At 44.2% G+C, this 27,406-nt stretch overlaps 1 protein-coding gene across 2 annotated transcripts in view; it reads right to left on the minus strand.

Moving 5' to 3' along the window:
• Window positions 1-10,492: 10,492 nt before the first annotated feature.
• Window positions 10,493-27,406, minus strand: part of Vat1l (vesicle amine transport 1 like) — a 176,353-nt gene continuing 159,439 nt past the window's right edge. For both annotated transcript variants that reach the window (XM_005073060.3, XM_040736498.1), the window contains exons 8-9: window positions 14,550-14,633; window positions 10,493-12,925 (exon numbers count right to left, since the gene is read on the minus strand). In XM_005073060.3, the coding sequence (XP_005073117.1) occupies window positions 12,827-12,925; window positions 14,550-14,633 (183 nt within the window). In that variant the 3' untranslated portion in view covers window positions 10,493-12,826. The remainder of the gene's footprint in view (window positions 12,926-14,549; window positions 14,634-27,406) is intronic.

Below are 27,406 nucleotides of genomic sequence, written 5' to 3' on the forward strand. Positions count from 1 at the left end.
TTACTGGAGTGAACACATGCAGCCAGGCTGGACAATCAAAAGAGTCAACTCTTTGTTCAATGATTGGTTTGCAATGGTCCTATGACATAAGCTGGGCTAATGATATATTTCCTGAGAACCCTGATTTTATACCAGGTCTAGTGAAGAGGAGGTTATTGTTCTTTGCTAAGATGTGGGACATATTCCTGTGAGGAAGATAAATAGGAATGTCTGGGTTCCATTGCTGGAAAGAGCTTCTCTATTATGTGGAGGTCTGTTTCTCAAACTAGTACCCTGCATTTTCTGATACCGTGAATATGGACAGGCCATCCAACCTTGCTGAAATTTGGTACCCTATCTGTAGGGTGGGACAATATGTACTGAAAAGGCACTGTTATATCTCAGTGTAGCCATATGTAAAATGGCTGTTAAATAGCTAATTATTGGTAATTTTCATGGTTTACTTTGATTTAGTGTCATCCCATGGAGATCAAACTCTGAGGGAACAATTTTTGTTGTTGTTGTTGTTTTTGTTTTGTAAGCAATCCTAGTCTTTGAACATGAGTCCTGGCATGAGACCATTCCATGTGGATTGTTGTCCTGGATTAGTTTTGGCTCCTTCACTTGATAGTTTACTTTCTGGAAGGTTCTAATGGAAAATAATTCCCAGGTTCCTAGGAAAAGCCATGCTTTGCTGTACTTTTCTTGAGATAAGTATTAATATCCACATCACGCCAATTTAGCAGCCACCCTAAACTACAGCCAAATAGGTCATGGTTGGATCCTGGGAAGCCAATTAAAAAATCTGTCATTGTAATATTGTTCCCATTTGGTCTGCCTCCCACAGGTAGACCAAACAAAACAGTGAAGTTTATTTTAGAAAGATTTCCCATGTTTTTTTTTTCATTCTTCATACTACAAAAGATATTTAGTATAAAATCTAAAACTCTTGGATTTCATGGATAGTCATCATCCAGTGTCCCAGCTTGTTTCTCCACATTCTTTCTCTATAGCTCTGACTGTCCTGGAATTCACCATGTAGACCAGGCTGGTCTTGAACTCATAGCTGCTTTGGAACTCACAGAGATCCATCTGCCTATACCTCTGAAGTGCTGGGATTAAAGGCATGCACCACCATGCCTGGCCGTCTCTCTTTTTGTAATGCACACAATAGCTAGGCAGACCATTCCGTGAGCTCACTTTGTAATTCTGCACTCACATACTTGAAGATAGTTGCCTGTGCCTGCTCCTGATGGAACCCCTTCATTACTTATAGCCATTCCTTTCTATTCAACACACATCAGTTCTCAGTATCAAAGGGGATTCTTCAAATAAATTTGCCTTTCATGTAAGAGATAAAATGTATGTTATCACAACATTAAACTGAGAACTCCTTGATGATGGCTGAAATTCCATTTTTTTCCTGCAAGACACTAAAAAGATTAAAGCTGGATCATACTAGGCATGTGATTTGTCTTTGTGACTTCTAGAATGGAACGTGCGGGTGATACTTTCAATATCTTATACATGCAGTAGCACATTTAATATTTACAGTAATCTTAAAGCATAGACAACATGGCCATTTGTATCAGTCAGACTCTTAATTGCTGTAGCAAAATACTTGAGAAACCAACTCAGAAGAAGGATTAGCTGGTGATTTCAGAGGTTCTAGTTAGTCTGTGGTTTGCCAACTCTGCTGTTTCTGGGTTGTGGTGAGGTAGATCATCAGGTCAGAAGGGCATGGGAGAGCAAAGATGTTCACTTCATGGCAGCCAGGAAGTAGAGAGAATGAATGGAAGAAGGCCATCACAAGTATATCTTTCAATGACTCAGGCCAATGACCTACTTCCTCCAAAAAGGCCTCTTGTTCCACATTTCTGTATCCTCCCAGATTTTTAAAAAATGTTGTCCTGGAAGTTGCTCTGTAGACCAGGCTGGCCTCAAACTCACAGAGATATGCCTGCCTCTGCCTCCCAGGAGTGCTGAGATTAAAGGCATGTGCCACCAAAGCCGGGCTCGTATTTTGAATCTACCAATGGATTAAGCCATTCATGAAGGTAGAGCTATCACAGTGCATGCACTTATGAAATGTATTGCTTCTTGTCTTAGAGTTTCTATTCCTGTGAAGAGACATCGTGACTATGGCTGGCAACTCTTACAAAGGAAAATGTAGTTGACTTTCCTTTGGGTCACCAGCTCACAAAAATGACATGGATACCTATTATTAACTATGAAAGCTTAGCTCATAGCTTAGGCTTGTTCCCAACTAGCTCTTGTAACTTAAATTAATCCATTTATATTAATTTACATTCTATCGCATGGCATTACCCCTCTTTCATCTTGCACCTCCTATTTTCTCTGTGTCTCCTCCACACCTTGGTTATCTCCTCCTACTTCCTCTCTCCGCCCAGGAGTCCCACCTATACCTTCTGCCTAGCTATTGGTTCTTTATTAAACCAATCACAGAAGTATATCTTCCAATAGTATACAAATATCACACAATAGGAAAACATTTCATTGGAGCTTTCTTACAGTTTCAGGGATTTACTCCTTTATCATCACAGCAGGAAACATGATAGCTTGCAGGCTGACATGGTGCTGAAGAAGGAGCTGAGAATCCTAAATCCAGATTGTCAGGCAGAAGGAAGAGAATGCCACACTGGCCTGGCTCAAACGTCTGAGACATCAAAGCCCATCTCTAGTGACACACTTCCTCAAACAACATCACAGCTACTCCAACACAGTCACACCTCCCAATAATACCAGTCTCTATGAGTCTGGGGAGGGCATTTTCTTTCAAACTACCAAGTTCCTCTCCGTGGCCTCCATAAGTCTATAGCAAAACACATTTAGTCCAACTTCAAAAGTCCCCATATTTTATAACACTCTCAGCACTGTAAAAGATTAAAGTTCAAAGTCTCTTCTGAGACTCATGGCAATCTCTTTTTTTGTTGTTGTTTTTGTTTGTTTGTTTTTCGAGACAGAGTTTCTCTGTATTGCTTTGGAGGTTGTCCTGAAACTCGTTCTGTAGATCAGGCTGGCCTCGAACTCACAGAGATCCCTGCCTCTGCCTCCTGAGTGCTGGGATTAAAGGCGTGTGCCATCAGTGCCCGGCTCATGGCAATCTATTAACTGTAATGCTCTATAAAATCAAAATAAAAAAGCAGATCACAAATGACCACCACAGGATCTACATTGCCATTCCACTGCAGGGAGGGGAGCATAGTGAGAAAATACTGGACCAAAGCAAAATTGAAAACTAGCTGGGCAAATTCTAAACATGGCATCTCCATGTCTTATGTTAAAACACTCTTCACATCTCCACCTCTTTTAAGCTTGGTTGACTGCAACACACTTCTTTCTCTTTGGCTAGCTCCATTCCCTGTTAGAAGCTCTCCTGGCATCTCTAACATTTTTGGGTCTCCAAGGCAACCCAGGGTTCAACTTCATGGCTTCACACAATGGCCTCTTTAGGCCTACATTCAGGGACATCCCTGACACATGCCTGGTCTCAGTGACTTTCCTTGGTCATGGAGGGATATTCCATAACTTTTTTCTTCTATCCTTGACTCTAAAACCATATTCCTTGTTGGTGCTGGAACATGGCCCCTCATTCAAATGCATTTTCACCAGCTTTCTGGTTTTGATGGTTTCTTTTACTACCTAAGCTTGGCTGTCCTCAAACTTGATCTGTAGACTTGGCTGACCTCAAATTTAGAGATATGCTTGTCTCTTCCTCTAGAGTGCTGGGATTAAAGGCATACTGAGCTCTAAGCTTTTCTTTAATTCCTTTTCAAAAAGTTGGAAACTTAGCTGGGTAAGTTCTTACCATGCGGTCACTATTCCCTTTATTCCGTCTAACATCAGGCTTATCTTTAATTTGTTTATATTCTTGAATATAGCATTTAGCTCCATTGCACTTCCTGGTGCCTCTTTTCTCCTTCAACTGTATATATATATTTTTTTCCTTGCTTGGCTTGCTCTTTTTTCATTATGGATCTTTATAAGAGTGAACACCAATAACAACATGACAGAGTCAGTACTAGGCTGTTTTGAAATTTCCTCTGCCAATGCCATTAATTCAAAATTCTTCAATTTAGTCCCAGGCAGACTTTTAAGACAAGGACAAAAGTAGCCACATCCTTAGCCAAATTATCACAAGAATGGGCTGTAGGCCACATACAAATATTTTTCTCCTCTGAAACCTCTTGAGCCAGCCTCCCACAAGTCAAATCATCCTTAGTGCCACTGTTTTCCATGCTTCTACTAGTATGACCCATTAAGCCCCATTTAAAGTGTTCACCTGCTTTCTAATTCAAAGTCCCAAAGTCCACATTCATCCAAACAAAAGCATGGTCAGGCCTATAACAACAATACCCAAGTCACTGGTACCAACTTCTGCTTTAGTTAAGGTTACTATTGCTATAAAGAGACACCATGATCACAGCAACCCTTATAAGGAAAACATTTAATAGAGGCTGGCTTCCAGTTTCAGAGGTTTAATTCATTGTCATCATGGCAGGAAACACAGCAGTGTGCAGCCAGACATGGTGCTAGAGTTCTATATCCAGATCTGCAGGCATCAGGAACAAAATGCCACACTGGGTGTTATGGTAATATATTGTTTATGATCTAATAAAGCTTGCCTGGAGATCAGAATGCAAAGCTGGCCACAGCCATAGTAGCTGGGCAGTGATGGCACACATCTTTAATCCCAGCTCTCAGGAGACAGAGGCAAATGGATCTCTGTGAGTTCAAGGCCACCCTGGGCTACATGAGAGTGAATCAGTTTACAAGAGAAACTGAGCTTGTCATGACCACCTCGACCAGCAAGGAAGATGCGACTCAGGAATCCTTCTCACAAGCAGTTTATTCAGGACCTTGAACAAATCTTCTGACCCCAGGGAGTGCCCGCCCACAGCTTAAAAAGGCCCTTGGGCAGCCAACCCCGGTAAGCCATGTGGCGACAGCAGATAGGTCCACATACGAGGAAGCAAGCCTGATATCCAGCCTTGACCAAATAAGGAGTTGTTTATCACAGAGAGCACTTGCTGTCGGGCTAGCAAAAGGCAGAAGCCAGCACCATCTTAAGGGTGCGGCACTTCGCAGCTCTCTACAGTTCCCCCTTTTTTGTTTAAAATGCAACAGGCAAGAGTAGAGGTCTGATCTCTGACAATAACAGGGACATTGTACTGATTTTTGTTTGGCGTCATCCACCCAACAAACATCAGACCCGTCCGATACCCTTTTTTCCAGAGGCGGGACTCTTGGGTACCAACCCGCATGCAATCAGACATCCTCTTCTCCGGGTCATTATTAGCTGACTCAGAGTGCAGTGCTCTGCCTTGCATCCTGAGCGTATTTAATTAGTTTTTAAGGTGGCTAACCATGCCTGTGGGGGACTGTCCTGCTTCAATAGCGGTAAAGGCCTGAATGATCATGGCTGCATTGCGTCTTTGTGTGACTCTAATCTTACATAGAATCCACAAGCAAACCAGGGAGACCAACACCAAGAGACCTGTTAATGCTCCTACACCCGCCCACTCCTTAAGATGGTTCATTGTAGAAGTCAGCCAGAACGATAATCCCGATGCAAAGGAAAGGTCCACTCTGGTGGAATTCACATGGACCACTGCCAGCCTCAACTCCTTCAAAGTATCTTCAAATTTAAGTGACCAATTCTGTAAAAGAAAACTGGACAAATACTTGGACAAATTTGTAGCTTTTGTAAAATTGGCATACTGAACAGGAACACATATAATCCTTGCATTTTTCACTCGCAGCCTCCAGGTGTCAAGATTGCCACTCACTTCTCCTTAATTTGGCAGTGATTTTCCAAGCCTTAATGGCTATCTGATCCACCTGTTCAAACACCTGTCCTGGATATCCTGTCTGCATGTTTGCAAATCTACCTTTTCATTGCTGGAAGGGGGCATTGTTCATACCATGGGGATCATGACAATAGTTTGGAGTTCCTCCTCATTCTCCTCGGAGTCGGTAGACTCTGAGTCTTCTAGAGCTGAGTACATCTTTCTTTTCTGTTTTCCTCCCTTTTCACAGTTTGCCTGCTCTGATCCCTCCTCTTGTAATTGTTCTAAAGCATTTCTCCCCTTTTTAACTGCCTCACTACATTTCTGATCCTCAAGGGAACTTTTTACTAGTCTCCAGACAGGCCAAACACTACCTCTGAGCGTTTGAAATAATTCAGCAGCATTTATCATCAAGTGTACTTTAGCAGTTGTTCCTTCCTGAGCAATCAAAAAACTGAAAAACACAATAGTATACAGTATCCAGAATTTCTGTGTATTTTCCATATTGCTCCTCAGTCCCATGTAAAATCAAGATCTCTCCCTAACTTCCAAAAATCTTAGATTCTTAGAACGAAGCAGCTCATTCAGAGCCAAAAAATTGGGTGCAACTGAGAAGCGCCCATAGCCAAACTAACAATGTTTTTACTTTCGGTTTGCTGCTAGCCAAACTAACAATGTTTCTTTTAAGCTTCTAATGTTTCTTTTTAGCTTTTACTTTGGGTTCCCTGCTAGCCAAGCTAACAATGTTTTTACTTTTGGTTCGCTGCTCCACGAACCATTTGTCCTGCTCTCTCTTTACCTACAGAGAGGAGTAAACCAACTGCTCTTGTCCCAGTCCTTTTTTTACCCCGCTCTTGTCGTGGTCCCTTTTTTAGTCTAAGATTCTTTGATCGCAGCAACTCGTTGAGTGCCAGAAAAATTGGGCAGGATGTGGAATTACCCATGCTTTAATAACAAACAGTGAAAAGAAAACCCAAAAAATAAAATTGAATACCACCCAAAGGGCCAAGAAAAAAATAATAATACCCTTTGTTTCACTTTTACTCCGTCCGCTTTGACGCGGCTCTACTACTTTCATTTTTATCCCGTCCGCTTTGACGCGGCTCTACTTTCATTTTTATCCTGTCCGCTTTGACACGGCTCTACTACTTTTCTTTTTGTCCCGTCCGCTTTGACGCGGCTCTGCTGACCGTTCTCCCCTTCTCTACGGGTGAGAACAATAATCCCGCTCTTTTCTCGGATCCCCGCCTTACCTGGGGACTTACCGGTGCACCCCCTGACTGCTGTGAGTTCTGAATTCCTTTCTTCGTACGAGCGTCCCCGTATGGGCCACCAACTGTCACGACCACCTCGACCAGCAAGGAAGATGCGACTCAGGAATCCTTCTCACAAGCAGTTTATTCAGGACCTTGAACAAATCTGACCCCAGGGAGTGCCCGCCCACAGCTTAAAAAGGCCCTTGGGCGGCCAACCCTGGTAAGCCATGTGGCGACAGCAGATAGGTCCACATACGAGGAAGCAAGCCTGATATCCAGCCTTGACCAAATAAGGAGTTGTTTATCACAGAGAGCACTTGCTGTCGGGCTAGCAAAAGGCAGAAGCCAGCACCATCTTAAGGGTGCGGCACTTCGCAGCTCTCTACATGAGCTCACCCCTTTAATCCCAGCACTAGAGAGAATATAAGGAGCTCAGTGCAGTCTCAGGCAGCAGTCTGAGATTTGGTGAAGAGCAGTGCAGTCTGGAGATGCAATCTGAGGTTTGGTGGATCACCCCCTTGGTCTGAGCATTGGTAGAGGTGAGAGCTCTCAAGTGGCTGGCTGCTTTGCTTTTCTGATCTTCAGCTTGAACTGCAATATCTGCCCCTGTGTTTTTCTTATTCATGCTACAGAGTGTGGCTTTAGCATCTGAGATCTCAAAGCCCACTCCCAGTGACACACTTCCTCTAACAATGCCACACCTACTCTAAACAGGGCCCCACCTTTCAATAATGCCAGTCTCTATGAACCTATGGGGGCCGTTTTCATTCAATCTACCTTACCTCTGAATACTGCTTGCTGAACCACACCTTTGGAAGGGGTGGGGTAATGGGGTGGAGATTCATAGCCAAACCATGATGTTATACATCTCCATTTCAATAGGAGAAAATTCAGACGGTAAATCAGTTTTTCCAAAGCATTATGCCTGTTGGAGAGATTCTATGACTTTTGCTCTTACTCATTGCAATTGAGTTGGGGCACAAACCTGTGTTGTAGTTGTTTCAGCCACTCCCTCATGGGTTGTTCCTTTGTTTGGAAGTTTGGATACTTGTTGAAATATTCAGAGGACATGTGCCCTACCACCTTTGTAGTCAGAGGTTGGCTCAATCTAGTCATGACTGAGAATGCCAAAGCACCCAGCTTTTCTTCTATAAACAAATTAGGAAACAAACATCAGGATCTATAAGTTCTCTGTTGTATTGATACAGAAGGAAAAAGAGTCTTCTAAGTGTTTCCCAGGTATCCATTCTTCACAGTGTGGATAGAGAAAGGAAGTTAATGTTTACTAAGAGCTTACACACTTTAAATTTCAATTCCAAGTGTTGTTTCCGGACTGTTAGGATGTGACTGGGCACATACAGCACCCTTTGAGGGCAGCCATGAGATCTATATACAGAACAAAAAGCATTAAATAAGAAAGGATAAATAAGGAAGTCTCCGTTCTGAGACTGTGTAAGACTTTCACTGGCAGTGCTGAGGATGTAGCTTAGTCTGAGAGTCCTTGTGTAGGAGGCAGAAGGCCCTGGGTTTGTTTCCCAGCATCGAAGAAACTGGGTGTGGTGGCACATCATTGCAACCTCAGTGATCAGGAGGTGGACAGAGTAGGATCAAAAGTTCAAGGTTATCCTCCACTACGCCACAGTGAGACTGAAGCTAGCATGGCTACTCGAGACCCTACCTCATTGAAACCAAACCAGACAACCATAAATGTCACGACAGTCTCACCATCCTTTCTACTTTCTACAATGAGTTTTATCTGTGTGGTCCAGGGATGGGGGCTTGGGGCAATGTCGCTGGAAAGCTTGATGAAGCACTGAGCACTCGACAGGAGTGAACTCTCTTTCCTGAGATCCTGGCCTTGGCAACGGCGTTTTTCTCGGTAACCTTGAGATTTTAGATTGTGAAAAGGGATTCTGTTGAGATATACAAGCTTTAAAATCAGACTATTCCGATGAAAGGCCAGGAGGGGAACAGAGAGCTTCTTGATACAGGTATTCATCTCTAGAAAGCAAAACAAATTTACAAGCACAGCCATGAAATCAAAGGGAAACAGAATCCCTGAAGGCGTTCTCGTCGTGAATAAGGGATGGTGACTGGGAGTGTGCACCCTGTTATAGCTGCTATAAAGGAAATGTAACAGTGGGGGTCGGCAGTGGATGCTGACACTCAGTTCCCTTCAGTGAGATTTGTTAGCACGAGAGGGCCTCAAGGGCATCATGGGACCTCAGGGTGGGAGGGAGCACACTGGATAGAAACAAGGTCTGGAGACTGATCTGAACATGATGAGGCCTTAAAGGGAAGGAAGGATGCCCTGTGAAGCTTTGCAAAGGAGCTTTATTGAGGTGGTGGGGGTGGGGGAAGTTAGGTTCTTCAGAGATCAGTCTTTAGGACCAAATCCCTTTGAGGAGTCTTGGGTCAATCCCCAGAACAGAGGGAAGATTTGACTTTTTATAATTCTTTTGAGCTAATGGGCAATTTCACATCATGTGATTTAGTTGAGCATAGCCTGCTTGACAAATAGCATGGAGGAGCTAGGTAGCATAAACTGAGGGCTGTCAAGTCGCAGCACACTCTGCTCCTAACTTTTCTGTTCCAGAGAAAAGCTGCAGGGAGGTGTGATCTGATAAAGGCTTTGGCATCTGATCTAAAGCTGCAGGCTATGTTGAACTTTAGCAGTGCCAATATTTAAAGTGTAAGACGGTGTAATCTGTGGTTAAGAGCATAGGTTCTCATAGTGAAAGTCTGGTGGAACTTGCTGAGTGCTGGCTCTGCCATTTACTAGCCATGTGACTTCAGATGGCATCAGTGTTTCATTCGCCCATGCATGGGCTCAATACCAGATGCTACCTAGCACTGTTGGGAGAGTCAGTGATCTAGCGTATGCATTCACTGTTCTTTCAGCTGCATTCAGTAGGTGTCTCATAAATGCTTGCCATTATTGTTACTTTCTATGTTTGGTATCATCTTTGGTATCATCTGCATACAATTAAAATTATTTTTGAGACTGGGCTCACCATATAATCCACTCTAGCCTCAAAAATCACCATTTTCCATTCTCTGCATACTACGTGCTGGGAATATAGGCTTATATCACTGTGCCCATGTAACCAGAATATGACATTTTGGTTAGTTTTTTTTTTTTTTGAGATGGGGGTCTTTTGTAGTTCAGGCTGGCCTCAAACCCATTATTTATCAGAGGATGACCTTGAGTTCCTGACACTTCTTCCTCTACCACTCAGGTGCTAGGATTACAGGTGTGCACCACCGTGTCTGGCCTAGATGTCTTTTCCCAGTACTTGTTTATTTCAGCTTCTTCCTCTATCAGGCCTTCAGTTTGTATTTCCTATCCGAAGTGGTCCCCTCTTCCTCCCAGTTACCTGCTCCTCATGTTCTCACAGGAGGCTGCTCATCCAAATATTTATGTGGGCTAAAGGATGCCAGAAGAGGTTATGCTATGCTGAATACTTTATTTATATTTTTATGTAAACATATTTTGCTCTGTAGGCACAATATAACAATATAACGAAAGCTCTGAAGCCACAGACACATTAGACGATGTTTGGTTCATTCCAATAAAGCTCAACCTTCCAGGAAGCCTTTGCGGTTCCCTTAAGGCAAACAGATATTCTTTATGATTCCTCCAGGAAACCATCGAGAGAGGGGAAGGAAGGTGCTTAACACAAGAGTCCACAGGGTGACCGACTGATTCCAGTTGTCCCTTACCCACCCTCCTGTTCTCCAGGGCAATGCTCGTCATACTCAGGTTTTCACATTCTGAGTTCTCAGTAGAGGAGAGGTTTGCCATGTGTAATCAGAGGTTGGGGAGAGATGACTTCCTGTGTGTCTCTGCTGTACATGACAAGACCATCTGCATTCTGAATGTGGGTCAGGTTCTGTGTCTCCCGAAGGAGAACCTTCCTATGGCCAGTGACCAGAAGGCTATTTCTACATACTAGTAATAGCACTTTGAGAGTGGTCCTCAGGTCTACCCACCCTTAAGCATGATTATGGTAGAAATGTGGCTGATTACACCACGTTTAGCAAGGGTCATCATCTCTCTGGAGTGCTAGCCACTCCCCGGGGCTAGAAAACAAAAGTCTGTGATTGGCACTTTCTTTTCGATATTCTCATCCCTTGGCTTATTGGCTGGTGGTACCTTTTCTCATCTTCATATTTGACTCATACAGTCACAGTGAGGAAAGACTCCATTCAGGTAAATATTTGGCATGAAGAAATCATCATCACAGATTCAGAATCCAGAAAAAGGAACACAATGAATGACATGAGACCAGCTACAGAGACTTTGCAAACCGAACAGGGAAGTGTTGAAATGGGTGTGTTCCCAGCCCATGGGAAAAGCATGGGGTTGAAGAAGGTGGGCAACACAGGAACCCTCTTAATGTCTTCAAGAATGTAAAGAAACTTGGAACACCAACTCAAGGTCATGGGAGATTCCACAAAGCAAAATAAATTCAGGGTGCCAATTTCATGGGTGACTTTTTTTTATCTAGCTTGGTTTATGAGTGACATATGCACTCTTAAGACAGAGGGCTGGAAGGATCCCCACTGTGGAGGGAGACTCCTTTTCCTTTAAGGTAACTGTTGTCACTTCAAAGTCCATTAAAAAGGTCTAGGATATTTCTTTCAAGCTGGAAAATTGAATAGGGTATGTGATCAAGCAGTTTGGTCTCTGATTTCTAAGGAGCCTGTAAGTCAGCACCATGATTTTGTGTGTTGGAGAGGGGGACCATACACTCGGCATCAGATGCTGGATAGCCACCATCTATATCCCTTGTGCTGATTGCACAGTAGAACATGCTTCTAGAAGGCAAAAGAAACCAACTGATTTTTCCATTCCAAATGTTGTCTTCAAGGGAGCTCTTCCTTGGGAAAGCTGTTTCTTGGGCAGGAACTTAGAAATAACCACAGTAATTCTGAAGACTGAGGGTGAGAACCGCGGTGAGTTTAATGACATCTGAGTTAGGCCTACACATGGTGAGTGTCCTTATGGTTTAAATAAACTGTGTGTGGCCATGGGGAGGACTTTGCTCATGAGATGTGGTTTCAGAGGAGAGGTCTCTGTAGCTGGTCCTCAGATAGATGCTGTTGACCCATCTCTATCCTAGAAAGAACGCGTACCTGGCTCCCTGGGTTTGTGAATAAGAACCAGGGACCAGGGTTAAAGAGAGGCTCAAACCTTAAGGTGCAGAGACAAATACGGGGATGGAGCCTCTTAGAGGGAGAGTGACAAAGCACTGCTTGGAGAAGTCTGCATTTATAAGATTGTGAATTCTTCTCTTGGCCTACTCTCTTGCCACTAGCCAAACTGACAAGTGCCATAGTTGGAGGCATAGCTGATTGCTGGCAGGCAAAGAGTGTCATTGGCCTGAAGAATAATGGGATCTGGACAGGGCTCTGTGACAACACCTTTCAATCAAACTTGGCCTTGCCCATGTCTGGTTTCAGACATTGGGCCCTGTGGTCTTGTATTAATTTGCAAGGTTATTCTAGAACTGTCAAGAAGGACCCGAAGAAGGATGGGTTTGATACGAGGGAGAGGGGAAGAGTGTGATACCCAGACCAAGAAGGTACACAATACTGCATGGAATGGGATTGGCACTTAATTCCAAACACAACAGTGATCAACAGCTTCTTAGCTTGGCTGACTGCAGACAAACACGACACGCACTGGACTACAGCATTTGTTCACTGGGGCACAGGAGAGGTCTCATGGCGGCCATTTTCTTGCCAGCCGTCCTTTACGTTCTCGGATATGAGGTCTTACTGGATGAAGGGCATCCTTTCCTTGTTCTCGCTGTCGCCTTCATGGTCCTCTTCTTCCTCCCCTGCCTCGCTGGTCTCAGTGCTGTCATTGGCCATCTGCAATTCAACAGAGGTCATGATGGAGGTTATGTACCTGCTCCCTCACCATCTTTGAGCACTGGACAAAGCATTGTGGGGTGGGCCTCTTTCAGAGTGGTCATTCCCATAGGAGAAAGTGCCTCGGAGGGCCCCTTCTGTACCCTTTACTAACGCTCAAGGCCCTCCTGCTTCCTTTAATGTCACTTGTTAGCTCTGGAGGTGATCTCATTGCATCCATTTGAGTCTCATGATGCCCTAGATTCACTTTGACTTCATGCTATCTTCCATACAGAAGGGTTGTGACATTTTCCCTACCACCAATACTCCAAGTTCCCATTCTTTACTGTCTCTTTGTTTCTTTGGGTGTCAGGGTAAAACTATTTCTAGATAACAAGAGCAATAATTCAACAGAGGTAGGTCCTGTTGGCCTGAATTGGGAAACTATTTGGCCTTAATTTGATGGGCTTTGCTCCTTGATCAAGCAGACATAATCCCAGCCCAAGGGCCATTAGAGTCTCATGGGTTCATGGAGATAAGCAGTGCCTTGGCATGGAAAGCCAGGGCAGCTCTAGAGCCTTCTATGCATCGGGCTGAAAGAGACTGATTCACGTAGGCCATAGTGTATTTGCATGGGGGCTTTGGGATCCTAGTCCCTCTCCCTACCCTCATGCCATCATTTTCCCTCAAACAGTCCTGTGACTTCATGAGTATTTTCAAAACTTATATCTGTTTTGTTATCAGTGACTTGTGTCACAAGGTGCCACTCCTTTAACTATTGTCTCTAGAGTGAAATGACCATTACACTTGAGCCATGCTGTGGCTACAGACGACCGGGAGCTATTTCTGAAAATACACACTTGGACTGAGAGCTATGCATCATTTTAGTTTTTTTTTCTTGAAAAAGACAGATACAGATACGAGACTAGTGTGTTAGTAAAGAAACTTAAAACAACAACAAGCCTCCATGTTTTCTTTGTTTAACTAACCCCCTACAACTTAGAATGGCCAGCCATGCTCAGTGAATAAATGACTTTCTAAGTGACCTAGAAGAACCTGTCAACCTCTAGCTCATAAACGGGACCAAAGCTGGAGTGCAAAGCAACCTTCCCAGGTTGCAAATGGACTAAGCACCAGGCTTTGAAAGCATGCAGTCAGAGAGTCTGTGCATTGAGGGTTACACCATATGCCACCCCTTCCCCAACGCAGACAGTTTGGGAACAGGTGAATCCGAAGTGCTGTATTCTCCTGGGTTGCCTGGATAGCAGGGTTGCGTCCCAATAAACGGAAGTAAGTCGAACGGGAGCACCAGGAGCATCCAGGGGCAGTTGGCATCATTCCGTTTGGCACACGTAATACACTGTGTAGAATTAACTAGGACGTCTTCCCACTAGTAGCAACCTAGAGATGGCAATTGTAAATGGTCCTTTTCTATCCATTCCAATCCATCCTCACTCATCAATTTTCCTATCCTTCTCCACATTAATCTCAGCCCCTGGCTATCCCTCATTCTGGAATCATCCGATCACCCCTAGTTTTAGAGAGCCTGTAAACTGCCCGCATTTCCTTCTTCGTCATTTGTGCCTACCCTGATGTTCCATCTGTTTGCCTTTGGTGTTGAGCCTGTACTCTGCATTCCACTTACCAGCGGAGTCGGGGTCTTTTCCACATCCAGAATTAATTTCCCGATGTTTCCTCGGTCGTGGATACGCTGCATGGCCTCCTTTACCTGAGACACAAAGTTAGACAAGCGCTGATTAGTGAGATGTGGCTCCTGGAAAATGGGCCTGGAAAAGTCAACCCGCCAACCTTCCACCAGAGGGCGCTGCAGCTCAAATAGTGGTTCAGACAGCAACTTTTTGTGGTGCAAATATATCCATTTGCCTTGTGTCAATCATACGCTCTGACCATCTCTTGGAAGCCTTGTGGGTCTGAAAAATGACTGCAGGGGGTGCTGTGGGGATTAATGGAGAAGACACAGAGCCACTGCTCTCCACATCATTCATACATACATACAAAGTCAAGAGTGGTGAGCATTTACATAACCTACTTAAATTTATATAACCCTGATTCATAATTTCGTTAAACAAACCAAATTCCCATGATTTCTATTTGCTGGGTTGAAACTGCTTCTATCTAGCAGGAATTCTCTTCAGAAGAGAACACTCCCTAGAAAAATGCACTATAGTTTCCTTTTCCATGTCCAGGCACTCGTCAGACTCATGAATGTCCTGGGGGCCATCTGTGAAAAGAAGGTTGTAATACACAATCATGTTTGTTCTGAGTCTTCCTTTCTGCTGTTGTGTAGAAACAGAACTGCAGGGGGCGCTGTGGGAATTGATAGAGAAGACACCTAGCCATGTATGTTCTCCGTATCTTGGTGAAATCTAAGTGGGTATGGAATTTCTCTTGCCTCACAAAAGTCAATTTACAAAAATTTATAATAGATTGAGTCCAAATATTTTTTGTTAAGTCTCACAATTTAAAATATTTTTGTTCCTTCGTCCCACAAGTATTCAGTAAATGTTGCTTCAAGGCTAGATGCTATGACATTAAAAAAGAAAAGTCATACATAGTTAACTTCTTGTGAGGAACTCAGCCCGTGGCTGATGGAGAACTGTTTGCTTATTTGAAAATCAAAGGCTTCCATTCATTTGGATCCAACCTCACAGAACCATTAAGATGTTTGTGTTCAAATTGCTTTTCTGGGACTTTAGAGACACATTCAATTTATGGGAGAAAAACATAAAAGATAATGACTGCATTGCTTTTAGTGGCAAAGCCCTGAAACAGCTTATATGTCACAGTAAAGGGATGGGTAAATAAACAATGGCTTCTACATTCATCTACCAGATGGAAATGTTGCATAGCTGTTAAGGAAAAGAAAGATATACACCACTAATTATCAAGAAGACACAGCAGGATCAGATGCTTTTGTAATCTTGCTAAATGAGAAAACCGACAGGCCTACTTTTATTTACATCTCTCTATGAAAACGTAGATATTCTAAAACAACTAGGAGGGCTTGCAGGTGTACCTTGAAAATTAAGTGAAGGAAAGGAGTGCCTTTCAACTCTACCCTCCAAATAATGTTGTATGGTAACATGCTGGCAAATCAACATTTAATATATCTTTCAAATGCAGTGTTTTTGGTCACTTTATGGTGAGAAACAATCTGTTTTGTCATGTAATTTTTTTGACCCCAATAAATAAACCAGTTGATTCTTTCCATTTATGTGGTGACTTCTGAAGTGTTTTTCACACTTGGTCATAACAACAGGTACTACCTGTGGCAGGCTGATTCCAAAGCTCCTCCTAGATTCCAACATGTGTGGGTGCTCTTTTATAAAGCAGCGTGGTATGTATCTGTATAGAACCTACATCCATTTCCCATAGACTTTGAGTCCTCTCTGCACTACTTTTAACACCAACTACAACATGATACTGTGCTATTCTACCATACAGAGAATCATGACAGAAAATCAAAGCATGTATGTTCATGCAATCTCCCCCCACTACACTCTCACCGAGTATTTCCTCTGCAAGGTTTGTTGAAACTGCTGATGCAGAATCTGTAGATGAGGCAGGCCTACTGTGCTTATTGAAAAGTTCTATGTGGTGACAGATAATTGTTAGTGTAGCTCTCTGTCCCTCCTGCGAGTCATGTCCTTGTGTGATTGTCTCCCCTTGAGTGTAGGCTGGAGCTAGGGACCTGATTCCTTGTAGAGTACAGCAGATAGGATGCATTCCCCCTTCCAAAATTAAGTTACAGAAGACCACATCTATGCTGCAGTGACTCTAGTAAGGCATGCTACATTGCTTGGGGTTGCCCTAAAGAGTCCTTACATGACATAGTTCTAGGACATGTTCCATCCAACCGAGTAAGGGACTGAGACCCTCAGCTCCTCTGAGTATTTAAATATTGCCAACAATATTGAACTTAGAAGTAGAATCTTCTTCAGTCAAGCCTTGAAATGAGATCATGTTCTGGCTGACATCTTGACTGTAGCCTGGTACAGGCATACCAAGATCCCAGTACTCTATCCCAAGCCTGTGAAATCTATTGGGTCCCAGCCCGGATGGATTTCTGCACATTGTCAGCTGATAACCACAGGTGCATCCTGTTTTCTAGTCCTGGCTAACAGCCCTGGCTTTGCCCACCTGACACCAATATCTAGCACGAAAAAACATGAGTTCTTATCCCTGGGGCACTGTGTTGTAAGTCTGTATATAAGGCTGCTCACTCCTTATGGCACAGGAAGACACAGACATGGCATATGCACACGCATTCTCCTGGTAATAAAGGTGGCAGACGCATCCTCTTAGCACAAACGGTTGGACATCTTGTCTTTCATTTCCTGATACCTTGGACTTGTTTGTGGCGTGGATGCCACAGAAATCACCAGTGCTGTAAAGTTCACTGGTTTTTTGGGGGGCATGGAGTGGTAAATGAGGTAATGAATATTGAACAGACTCCTACCTTGCATGTATAATGCTTAGCTTGCAAGATATATACAGTGTCCATTTTAAGGCTAAGTACCTCAAGGCTAAAAGAGCATAAGCAATTCACTCAAAGATTACATAGCTAAGAATTATGATTCAGAATCAGGTTGGATGGACTTCAAACCCAGGATTTCCCCCTCAATTTTACCTAAAGAGGGATGTTTCACTTGATCCTCGAAAGTAGAAGATGGTAACAACATCCCTCACAATGCTCCTTTTGAGTAGCAGGAACCCTGGATACCTTCTGTATACCATGCAAGTGCTCTACTACTGTGTCACTCCCTTAGCCTCTCGATGGTGGATTCGGGCCAAGCACTTGACCACTGCCCCTAGTCCCTCATTGTCAGATTCTAGACAAGGGCTCTACCACTGAGCTATGCCCCTAACTCCTCATTGGTAGGTTCTGACCAAGCACTCTACTACTGAGCCACGTTGCTAGAACATCCCACATAGTTTCTAGCCAGGCACTCTGCTGATGAGTCACATCTCTAGCCCCTAACTGGCTATGGTAGTTTGAATGTATTTGGCCCCCATAATCTCATAGGGAGTGGCACTATTAGCAGGTGTGGATTTGTTGGAGTGGGTACGGCCTTGTAGGAGGAAGTGTGTCACTGTAGGAGTAGGCTTCAAGGTTCCCTATCTTCAGAATGTTTCCAAGTGTCTCAGCTGGCTTCCTGTTGCCTGCAAGATGTAGACCTCTCAGCTATCCCTCCAGCACCATGTCTGCCTGTGTGCTGCGATGCTCTGTACCATGGACTGAATGGTTGAGACTGTAATCGAGCCACCCCAATTAAATGGTTTCCTTTATGAGAGTTTCTGTGGTCACGATGTCTCTTTACAGAAATAGAAACCTTAAGTAAGATACTGGAAGATCCCAGCCAACTGCTGTAACACTGAGCCACACCCTCAACCTTCCGCTTATTTTATTTTTATAAAAATTTATTAGCTAAAGTTCTCTTAGTTAGAAGGTTTCTAGTTAGCTCATCATGCAAAAGGTACAAGGTTTAATCTTTGCTTTTATTTACGTTTAACAAATCTTTCAACTTTCCCTTATGGTACTATCTCTATAGCTCCTTGAAAAAGTTTCTTTCTCCACAGGGCTTCACTAAGTTTCCCAGGGTGGTCAGAAACTCAGTCTGAAGTCCAGGAAGATGGTGAATTTGTAATTCTCCTGTCTCAGCATCTGGAGCAGCCAGGATGACAGGGCACAGTTAGGCACACTTTAAGCTGTTACTGTACTAAGTAGGAGTCCAGGATGATGTGAAGAGCTGCTTTCTTACAAGTTAAAGGGGATCATGAGGCTGGAGGAGCCAGGAGAAGTCCCCTGTAGGGTTGCCTTTAATCTGCATATATTTTTGGAAATCTCTCTCTGAAATGAAACATCGCCTTGAAGTCCTGTCTACAGAAAATGGATAAGGAACCAGGAGTACTCTCAAGAGGTCATTTAATTACCCCCACCCCAGTCATGCTGTTAGACTCTCTACAATCCTTTAAGGCTGCTCCTGAAGCTGTGCAGGAACCCCACTGGCAGAGGCTTAGAAGGAAGGAGACTACCACTTTGATCAATTCTTTATCAGGCACAGTGTGTAGCATTTTGCACGCATGGTGCTACTTCATCCTCACGCTGAGCTTCTTGAGGGAATGTTTGCACCAGCTTTTTCACAGCCGAGAAACACAGGAGGAAGCATCTGAGAGGTCTGCCTCTGGCTGTCACTCAGAAGGGAGAACCAATTGGGAGAAGTGAGTGCCAGCTCCTCTCTCTAAGGCTCTGGGCAAAGCCCATTACAGGGTTGTGCTGGCCACGCCCCAAGACTGTCCTCTGCTGACAATTCTGTGCCGTGTTCAGGCTTTACTGCCAATTTATCAGCTTATAAAAGGTCCCCTAATAGGTGTTGCTCTCCAGATGTTTGAGAGCACCAGGGGAGATTTGTCTCCTCTGAATTTAAGACTTTCCTAATGTATCTTTCTGTTGGAAGCCAAGCTTGCACTAAGGAGAAGAGTCTTGTAGGCTTGCATCATTGTAGACAAGTCTTGTAAGCATTGTCTAATCTAGTAGCCATAGGTCGCCTGTGACAGCAGGACTTCCCCTTGAATGTGCTTACAACTGCCATATACTGACACCCATCATAAAATATGTACCATATTTCAAAGATTTGGTAGATATGAAGCCACCAGTGTACAAGACAGGGCCTGGAGAGATGGCTCAATGGTTAAGAGCATACACTTCCTTTGTCGAGGACCAGAGTTTGGTTCCCAGCATCCATATCAGGGAACTCACAGCTACCTGCAACTCCACCTCCAAGGGATTCAACGTCTTCTTCTGGCCTCCACGGACATCTGCACTTACACTGTATATACCACTGAGGCACACTTGTACACACACACATACACACACATTTAAAAATAATGTAAAATATCTCAGTGAGGATTGTAGACAATGCTTAAAGGTTCAAATTATAATATTTAGACATTGGCTTAAGGAAGACACATTCAAATCATCTTCTTGTCCTCTTCCGAATGGGATTAGTAGAACACTTCAAAGCTTCACTGGTGGCTTGCCAAGCATACTACTCTGCTCTTGACTGCCCACCCCAGGAGCAATGTCTGTTACCCCAGTGGCCAAAATCCTTCCCTCAGTTCTTGCACCGTGCACTCTACAACGTAGGAAGGTATGCCTGAAGCTCAGTGGGCTGTCTGCTGTGCCTCTGTGCCTCTCTGCATGCTCCAGGTGGCTTCTAGGAGCTTCCTAGTCCTGGCACTAACTCAGTTGACGGCTCACAGCTGTGAGCTCTTCTGCGCACTTGTTCCGTGCCCCATACACTTGACCTTCACACTCTGGCCCAGTACTTGGGGCCCTGGCAAGTCAGGGCTGGCAGTAACATCAACACCATCCCTGGACTTGTAGCATCTCCGCTAGCCTTTATATGGTAAGCCAACAGAACGGCACAGTTAAACACAACCACAAAGCAAACTACAGGAATGGCCAAAGGTTTTCTGACTAGGCACAGGAAGAAATGTAACAAAGCAGCTAATGAAATCAATTTCAATAATGCATTTTTTTACCAGCTCTTTGTCCTATTTAGCTTTAATTGTTAATACCTTAGTATAACTTGAGAAGGCCATCCAGCTGAGGGGGTTTCCCGGGACAGACAGATTCAGCCATGGGTCTGTCTGTGGGGGATTGTCCTGTTAACTGATACAGGAGGGTGCAGGCCACTGTGTGGACAGCACCATTCCTGGGGATGGTGGTCTAGTCACGTATGTGAAAGTTAGCAATGCAATGGTCTATGCGCTGTCTCACACAGCATTTCTCCATGATTTCTACTTCAGGTTCCTGCCCTGACTTCCCTCAGTAATGGACTGTGACCGGTAAGTGGAAATAAATCTTTTCCTCCCATAAGTTTGCTTTTGGTCTTGATATTTTTCACAGTGACAGACTGCAACTAGGACACTATTCAAAGCTCTCTCATTTCAATATGTATTCGAAGTGATATTAAGTTAATGATGTGTGTCTGTTCTGCATTTTGGGAATTTGGGGTATCCTGCAAACTTACAAAGCATCCCAAGTCAGACCAGCCCCTCTTCAGACACTCAAGAGTCCCCAAATGGCTTATGGGCAGCGTGGGGGTGCCTACAGGAATCCTCGGTGCAAAGGAAGGTCAGCAGATGATAACTCACAGAATGAATGCATAAATAAGTGACCAGATGAGGATATAATGGATATGTGGAGCGGTTGAGATGCTATGTGGCCAAGCCTCACCTTGTGGGGTTCCATCCCGTGTTTCCCCAAATTCCCAGAGTTGGCCAGCTGTCTCTTGGTGGCCTGCTCTGTGCTTCCTGGGTGGCCTGGGGAGTTTGTTGCTAATCAGAGCTTCTCCCCATACCCTGTGGGAGACAACAGCTTCTGCTAGCTGTTAGGCTAGCCAGATGTGTCCCAGCAGCTGGACTTCCCAGGGCTGGCACTCTGGAAGTTCTCAGGTTATGTCCACTGGCACTGGTTTCCCATCCACACAGTGGGAGGCATAGAATCTGAATCGTGCCATCTAGAGTCCTCAGCATTTCAAGATCTTGAAGTCACCCGAGCCTTTTCTGTTATGGCTGTTTTTCTTGAGGCAACTGGGATGGCCACCCAAGCAGATAATAGCACAGGTGATTGGCTCTGCTTCTACTTGGTGACACTGTCTGATGTCCTTGTATTTTGTCTTCGCCCTGCATAATACAGCAATACTTATGCCAGCTACTCCCTCTTCCACTCTGCAGTGCCAATGCCCCGGTAGAGTGGGGGTGCTTTATCTTTTTTTAAAAAGACTTTTAAGTTCATGAGTATATATCTGTGTGTGTACATGTGAGTATATACACAGAAGTGCTGTACCCTTGGAGACCAGAAGAGGGTGTCATACTCCCCTGGAGCTGGAGTTACAAGCAGTTGTGAGCTATCTTACATGGATACTGGCAACCAACCTCCAATCCTCCAGAAAAGCAGCAAATGCTTTTAACTGCTGAGCCATCTCTCCAGTCCCTGGTCTACTTTCAAGGAACCTCACTTTCCCTTATTAAACAGGTTAATCATAAAGGCAAGCATTCCATGACCCTCTCAAGAATATGTGAACTCAAAAGGGAGACAATGGTGTTTGGGTATGAAGAAAACATGGCAGTGGAGAGGGGAAGCCTGCTTATATAGTATGGCAGGGAAAAACAGTGGACCTCCTCAGTGTTCCCTGCCACCCCATCCCTAGGATGCATTACTTACTAACTAACCACCATTCTTGCAGGGACCCCAGCCTGCCCTGCAAAACCTCAGGACCTCAGTTGGGATCCAGACTCCTGCATTCATTATATGACACTATTACCTAATGGTCCTGGGACACATTTCCCCCTGTGAAGTGTAGGTAAAGTTTTACATATATTTGTTCTCCCTGATGTAACAAATTACTGCTAGCATTGTACTGGAAATACAAATTTATTTTCCTATACTTCTGGGGTTATGAATCTGATGTGGGTCACACTGATCTAAAATCAAGGTAGGTTGAAGCCCATGTTCCCCTCTGGAGGTCGAAGGAGGAACACATTTCTCTGTCCCTTCCAGCTTCTAGAACCTGGCATCTCTTTGCCAATGCATCTTCGAAGCCAGCAGCATAGAACCTCCTCATCTCTCTGACTTTGGCCTTCTTGCATCTGACTTTTAAGGACACTTGTGATTACTCAGAGCCCTAAAGATAATCCAGGATAACCCACCCATGTCAAGATCCTTAAATTAGTTTCATCTGTGAAATCACCTTTGCTTTGTGAGGCCACATGACTCCAGGTTTGGGGGATGAGAATGTAGATGTCTTTAGGGGGGGATCTTACTCAGTCCATCACAAGGTTAAGTCCACCTTCTAGAACCACCATTATGAAGAGTGACAGGGATGGCTCATCAGGAATTCGGCATAGTGATTGGCCCAAACTATTTTCATGTGATGTCTGCTCAGGATCAGGAAGATGTGCACCACCAGGAGTTACTTTAGGAGAAAACCTGAGGTCTTAGCGCCCTCTATTGGACTTCTGAAAGAAAACCAAGTTCTCCCTTAGAGCCTGTCCTAGTGGTCTAGGTGGTACTTGAGGGTGTGAGGAAACTGGCCACACACAGGCTGGGTGCCTCTGCTTGGACTCTTGCCTCTGGCATTGCACACGTGACAGCCAGATCTTGCTGTGACACAGGGATTACGTGGTATGATTTACAGGACCTGGTAATTGATTGTGGGGTGTGAGGACGTCAAGAACTAAAGATAGGTCACTGTGACTCTCTAAGACTCGAGTGAGTCAGATCAGGTGATGAGTGAGGGTATCTGACATCACCACAGGGATGACAATAATGATAAAACAATGCACATCCAAATGAGGCTCCCCATTGTCATCTTTGACCTTCATCGTTAGACAATGAACTGTGGTGAACATGAATTTCTTCTCCCTTCTCCAGGCCTAAAATGTAGACAGAAGACTGCACAGGCCCTGGGATATGAGATTCAGGACTAGGAAGGGGAGAGGGAACAAGGAAATAAAGAGCTCAGAGGGAGGAAGGCCAATGGAAGGCAGTTGTCCCTGTATCTATCTGATGATGCAGAAGGTTTAGAATCAGCAAAGCTAAGCCGCAGTGCTCTGACTGAGAACAACCCTTTGTGGGTATCCTGGGACTCTTGTCTCTTGCATTTTGATTCTTTTGCAGACCCATAGTCAACCAAGACTCTTGTTCTCCATACAAATTGCCCTAACTGTTGCACCCAAGGTTAAACACAGACCCTCATTGAGGTTGCAGCCTCCTAATAGGGGTTCTCAGAATAACTCGTTTAAAACTACTCCGTTGTGTGCAGGTAGCCTTACTCATGCAGTGTGCCTGGTTGATTTGTGTAGCCTCTGCACTGCAGCCCAGCATAACTCATCTGGTGCCATTGGTTCAAGCTCTGCATGAGGTCCATTGTGTTTAATACTCAGGGCATGACCCACAAGGAAAACTTAATTGGCTCACAGCATGTAGGAGCAGGGGAGCTGTGGAGCAATTACAACCGTACTTCCTTATTTCTATCTATACCAAAACTAGGAGAGATGAAATTTCCAGAAGTCCAGCAATGCAGCCTCACATATTGCACCCTTGGTGTTCTGTTTGTTCTCAAGATACTGTGACTCTCATCCATTCGGACCTCTTTGTTCATTCCTCTGCCACAGGAGACTCTGGCAGAAGAATAGAAGACAAGAGGGATAGTGGAGGTGTCCCCTTGGTCATCCCTGCCTAGTGGAGGCAGATCTGGCAGGAGCTAGGTCTCTGTAACTGCAGCCATTACCCCTCCCAGCTCCCAGCTCCCAGCTCCCAGCTCCCAGCTCCCAGCTCCCAGCTCCCAGCTCCCTCTCTGGCATCTGGAAGTGTGATTATCTGGATTAGCATAAAGATATTTTAAAGAGACATTTGTGTCATTCTCTTTGGCTAACAGACTATTGAAACAAAGTGCCCCAAGGATTTGGAATTTCCCTCACAATGTTATGCTGACAGGAGAAAAACAATAAAACATGGTGCCAAATGGAGGGGAAGCTTGTGTCCCAGGAAGGAACTTCCCACAGTTCTGACAACTAAGTGTAATTCTAAGCATACAGGAGAGACAATGAATGGCAGGACCACAACTGGACCGGGACTGTTTGGTTATACATGTCTCTGGCTTCTGCTTTAACCCAGATGTCATTACAGACCTCAGAGCTGGACTGTGGGATGGGGCACGGGCTGGGTCCCATTGTTCTTCCCAGAGTGACCACACAGAATAAATCACCCTTGTCTGGATTTTCCTCTTACTTTTTTTTGCTCTTATTAAGAGCAGATGGATGCCTTTGAACCCAGCACTCGGGAGGCAGAGACAGGAGGATCTCTGAGTTCAAGGCCAGTCTGGTCTACAGAGCCAGTTCCAGGATGGGCTCAAAAGCTACACAGAGAAGCCCTGTTTCAAACAAACAAACAAACAAACAAACAAACAAACAAACAAAGAGCGGATGGATAATGAGAGCTTAGTGGGTGTGTCAAGGATCAGGCTCTGACCCTCACAAGCAGAGTATGGTAATGCTTATTCTTTCCCACACACTTTGAAGCCTGGGGTGAGCAAGACCTGTCTATTATTGCTGGTTTCTGTTGTCTCAACCTCTTTTTTGGATTCTCCAACTCTGAAACCTCTCAGGGGACACTCCCATTATTTAAAGTCTTAAAACCCCTGGGTTAATGTGCTGCTGTTTCATCTAGGACACTTAGATCGACACATTTAAAACCTTCGTTAAGCTTACTTGATGTTTGAGAGGATTGCTATGAATTTGAGGTTAGTCTCAGACAAACTGTGAGACCCCATTTCAGAAGATAAACAAACAAAATGTGTTGAGTGTATTCTCAAACTTAAGTCTGGGAAGCCTGATTGGTACATGTTATCTCCAAGTGCACTTATGGGTCTTAAACACAAGCTTAGAGACAACACTGCCATTTGCTCATTGCTCATTGGTGTGAGGACAATGTGGATAGGGAATCTGACCTGATTAGAGGACCAGGGAGAAATCTAAAAAAGAAATAATTGATCTGGGATTTAAAGAATGGATGGAGGTTACTTATAGCAAAGGAGGATGGGTCAGAGAGGACAATTTCAACCAACAGGAGATTGTGGAAAAGATCCACAAAAGGCTGATGGCCATGGGAACTAAAGAACGCCGTGAGCATGAACCTAGATGCTAGACAGGTGAGTGGGGACTTCCCAAGGGTATGAGTCATGATGGTTAGCTTTGTCAATGTGACACAATATAGAATTGGCCTGGGAGGATAGTCTCAACAAGAGACTGTTCATGTTGGGTTGGCCTGTGGACATGACTTAGGGAATTGTCTTAACTGAGTTAACTGGTGTGGAGACACCCAGCCCACTGTGGGAAGCACAACCCCCTATGTGGGAGCTCCCGACCTGCATAAGAATAACGACATCAAGCTGAGCAAAAACAAGCAAGCTGCATGCCTGCATGCATGCATGCATTGATCTCTCTCTGCAGTTGACTGCAGATGCGCTGCGACTAGCTGTTTGAAATTCCTGGCACCTTGACATCTCCACAATGATGGGCTGTAACCTGGCATTGTAAGTTGAAATAAATTCCTTTCTCCTCTGGTTGTCACAGCAGTTTTTCACAGCAACAGAGTTGAAATAAGAACATGTGTCATACAGACAGGACATCCTGATATTTTCACACTGCTACTTGAGTGGCTCATTCTTTTATACTTGGGCAATGAGGGTTATAGGAAGCTCAGTTTTTGTTTGGGGTTTCATTTAATGCTTCATAATATTCAATTTTCTTATGACTGGTGTGAAAGGCACAGTGTCATTGTGGTACAAATGACATTATTTAATAACTATGGCACTAGGCTTGTGTTATGAATAGTAATAAGATGGATAATTCTATGAGTCACTGTGCCTAAGAGATGATAAATTAAGAGCTTTGAAAATGAAGAATTGTGAAATACCATAATGACAAGACTCATCTAGTCCTGCTGTGTAGTTTCAGATAGGAAAGTGATTGATGCCTACAATGAAAAAATAGACTTACCTTATTTTTAGTTATGTACATGTGTGTGTGAGTATGCTTATGTGTGTACAGGTGCCTACAGAGTCAGACTTAATTCATTTTTAATTATGTGTGTGTGGGGTATATGTATTGTGTGCAGGTGCCTACAGAGTCAAACTTATTTCATTTTTCATTATGTGTGTGGGGGGATGTATGTGAGTGTAGGTGCCTACAGAATTCAGAAGAGGGCATAAACTCCTTTGGAGCTGGAGTTACAGTCAGTTATGAGCCATGGGATATGGGTGCTGGGAACCAAATCTGGTTACCAAATCTGGGTCCTCTACAAGAACAGCAAGGGCTCTTAACTGTTGAGTCATCTATCCATCTTTGGCCAAAAGGTTTTATGGAAAAATGGCTGAAAATATGAAATGTCAGACCCATGGACTGACCTGCCAGGAAGAGAACAAAAATGAGGCAATCCTCATCTCTTCCTTTAACAAGCTCCATGTTGATCTTGGTGGTGATGCACGACATGGAGTCACATTTAAGGAGAAACTTGTTCTCAGAACCATGCAAGGGGAGGGTTAGGGCCTGAAAGTGAGTACTGTCTTAAATTTTGTACTCTAGCAACCACTCTGTCTTTCTCTTGTCTGGGCTTGTATGGAGACTATTATTTTGGAAGACAGGGGGTGAATTAGCTATTATATTTAAGGCAAGTCTCTATTTGGCAACAGGATAGCTAGCTAGTGGGGGTACTTCAAGAGGATGATATATATATCTGTTCTTGTGTGCTTGTGAACTTAGATGTCCTCCCCAGTCATTTTCCACTTTATCTTTTGATCACTTTCTACCATGTACTTTGGGAAAATGTCTCTCACTGAACCTGGAGCTTAGCCATTCCTGGCCAGCCAGCTCCAGGGATGCTCCAGTTTCTGTGTTCTCTGTGCTGGGATG

Source organism: Mesocricetus auratus, unplaced genomic scaffold (genome assembly GCF_017639785.1).
Source record: "Mesocricetus auratus isolate SY011 unplaced genomic scaffold, BCM_Maur_2.0 Super-Scaffold_6723, whole genome shotgun sequence".
Taxonomy (NCBI): domain Eukaryota; kingdom Metazoa; phylum Chordata; class Mammalia; order Rodentia; family Cricetidae; genus Mesocricetus; species Mesocricetus auratus.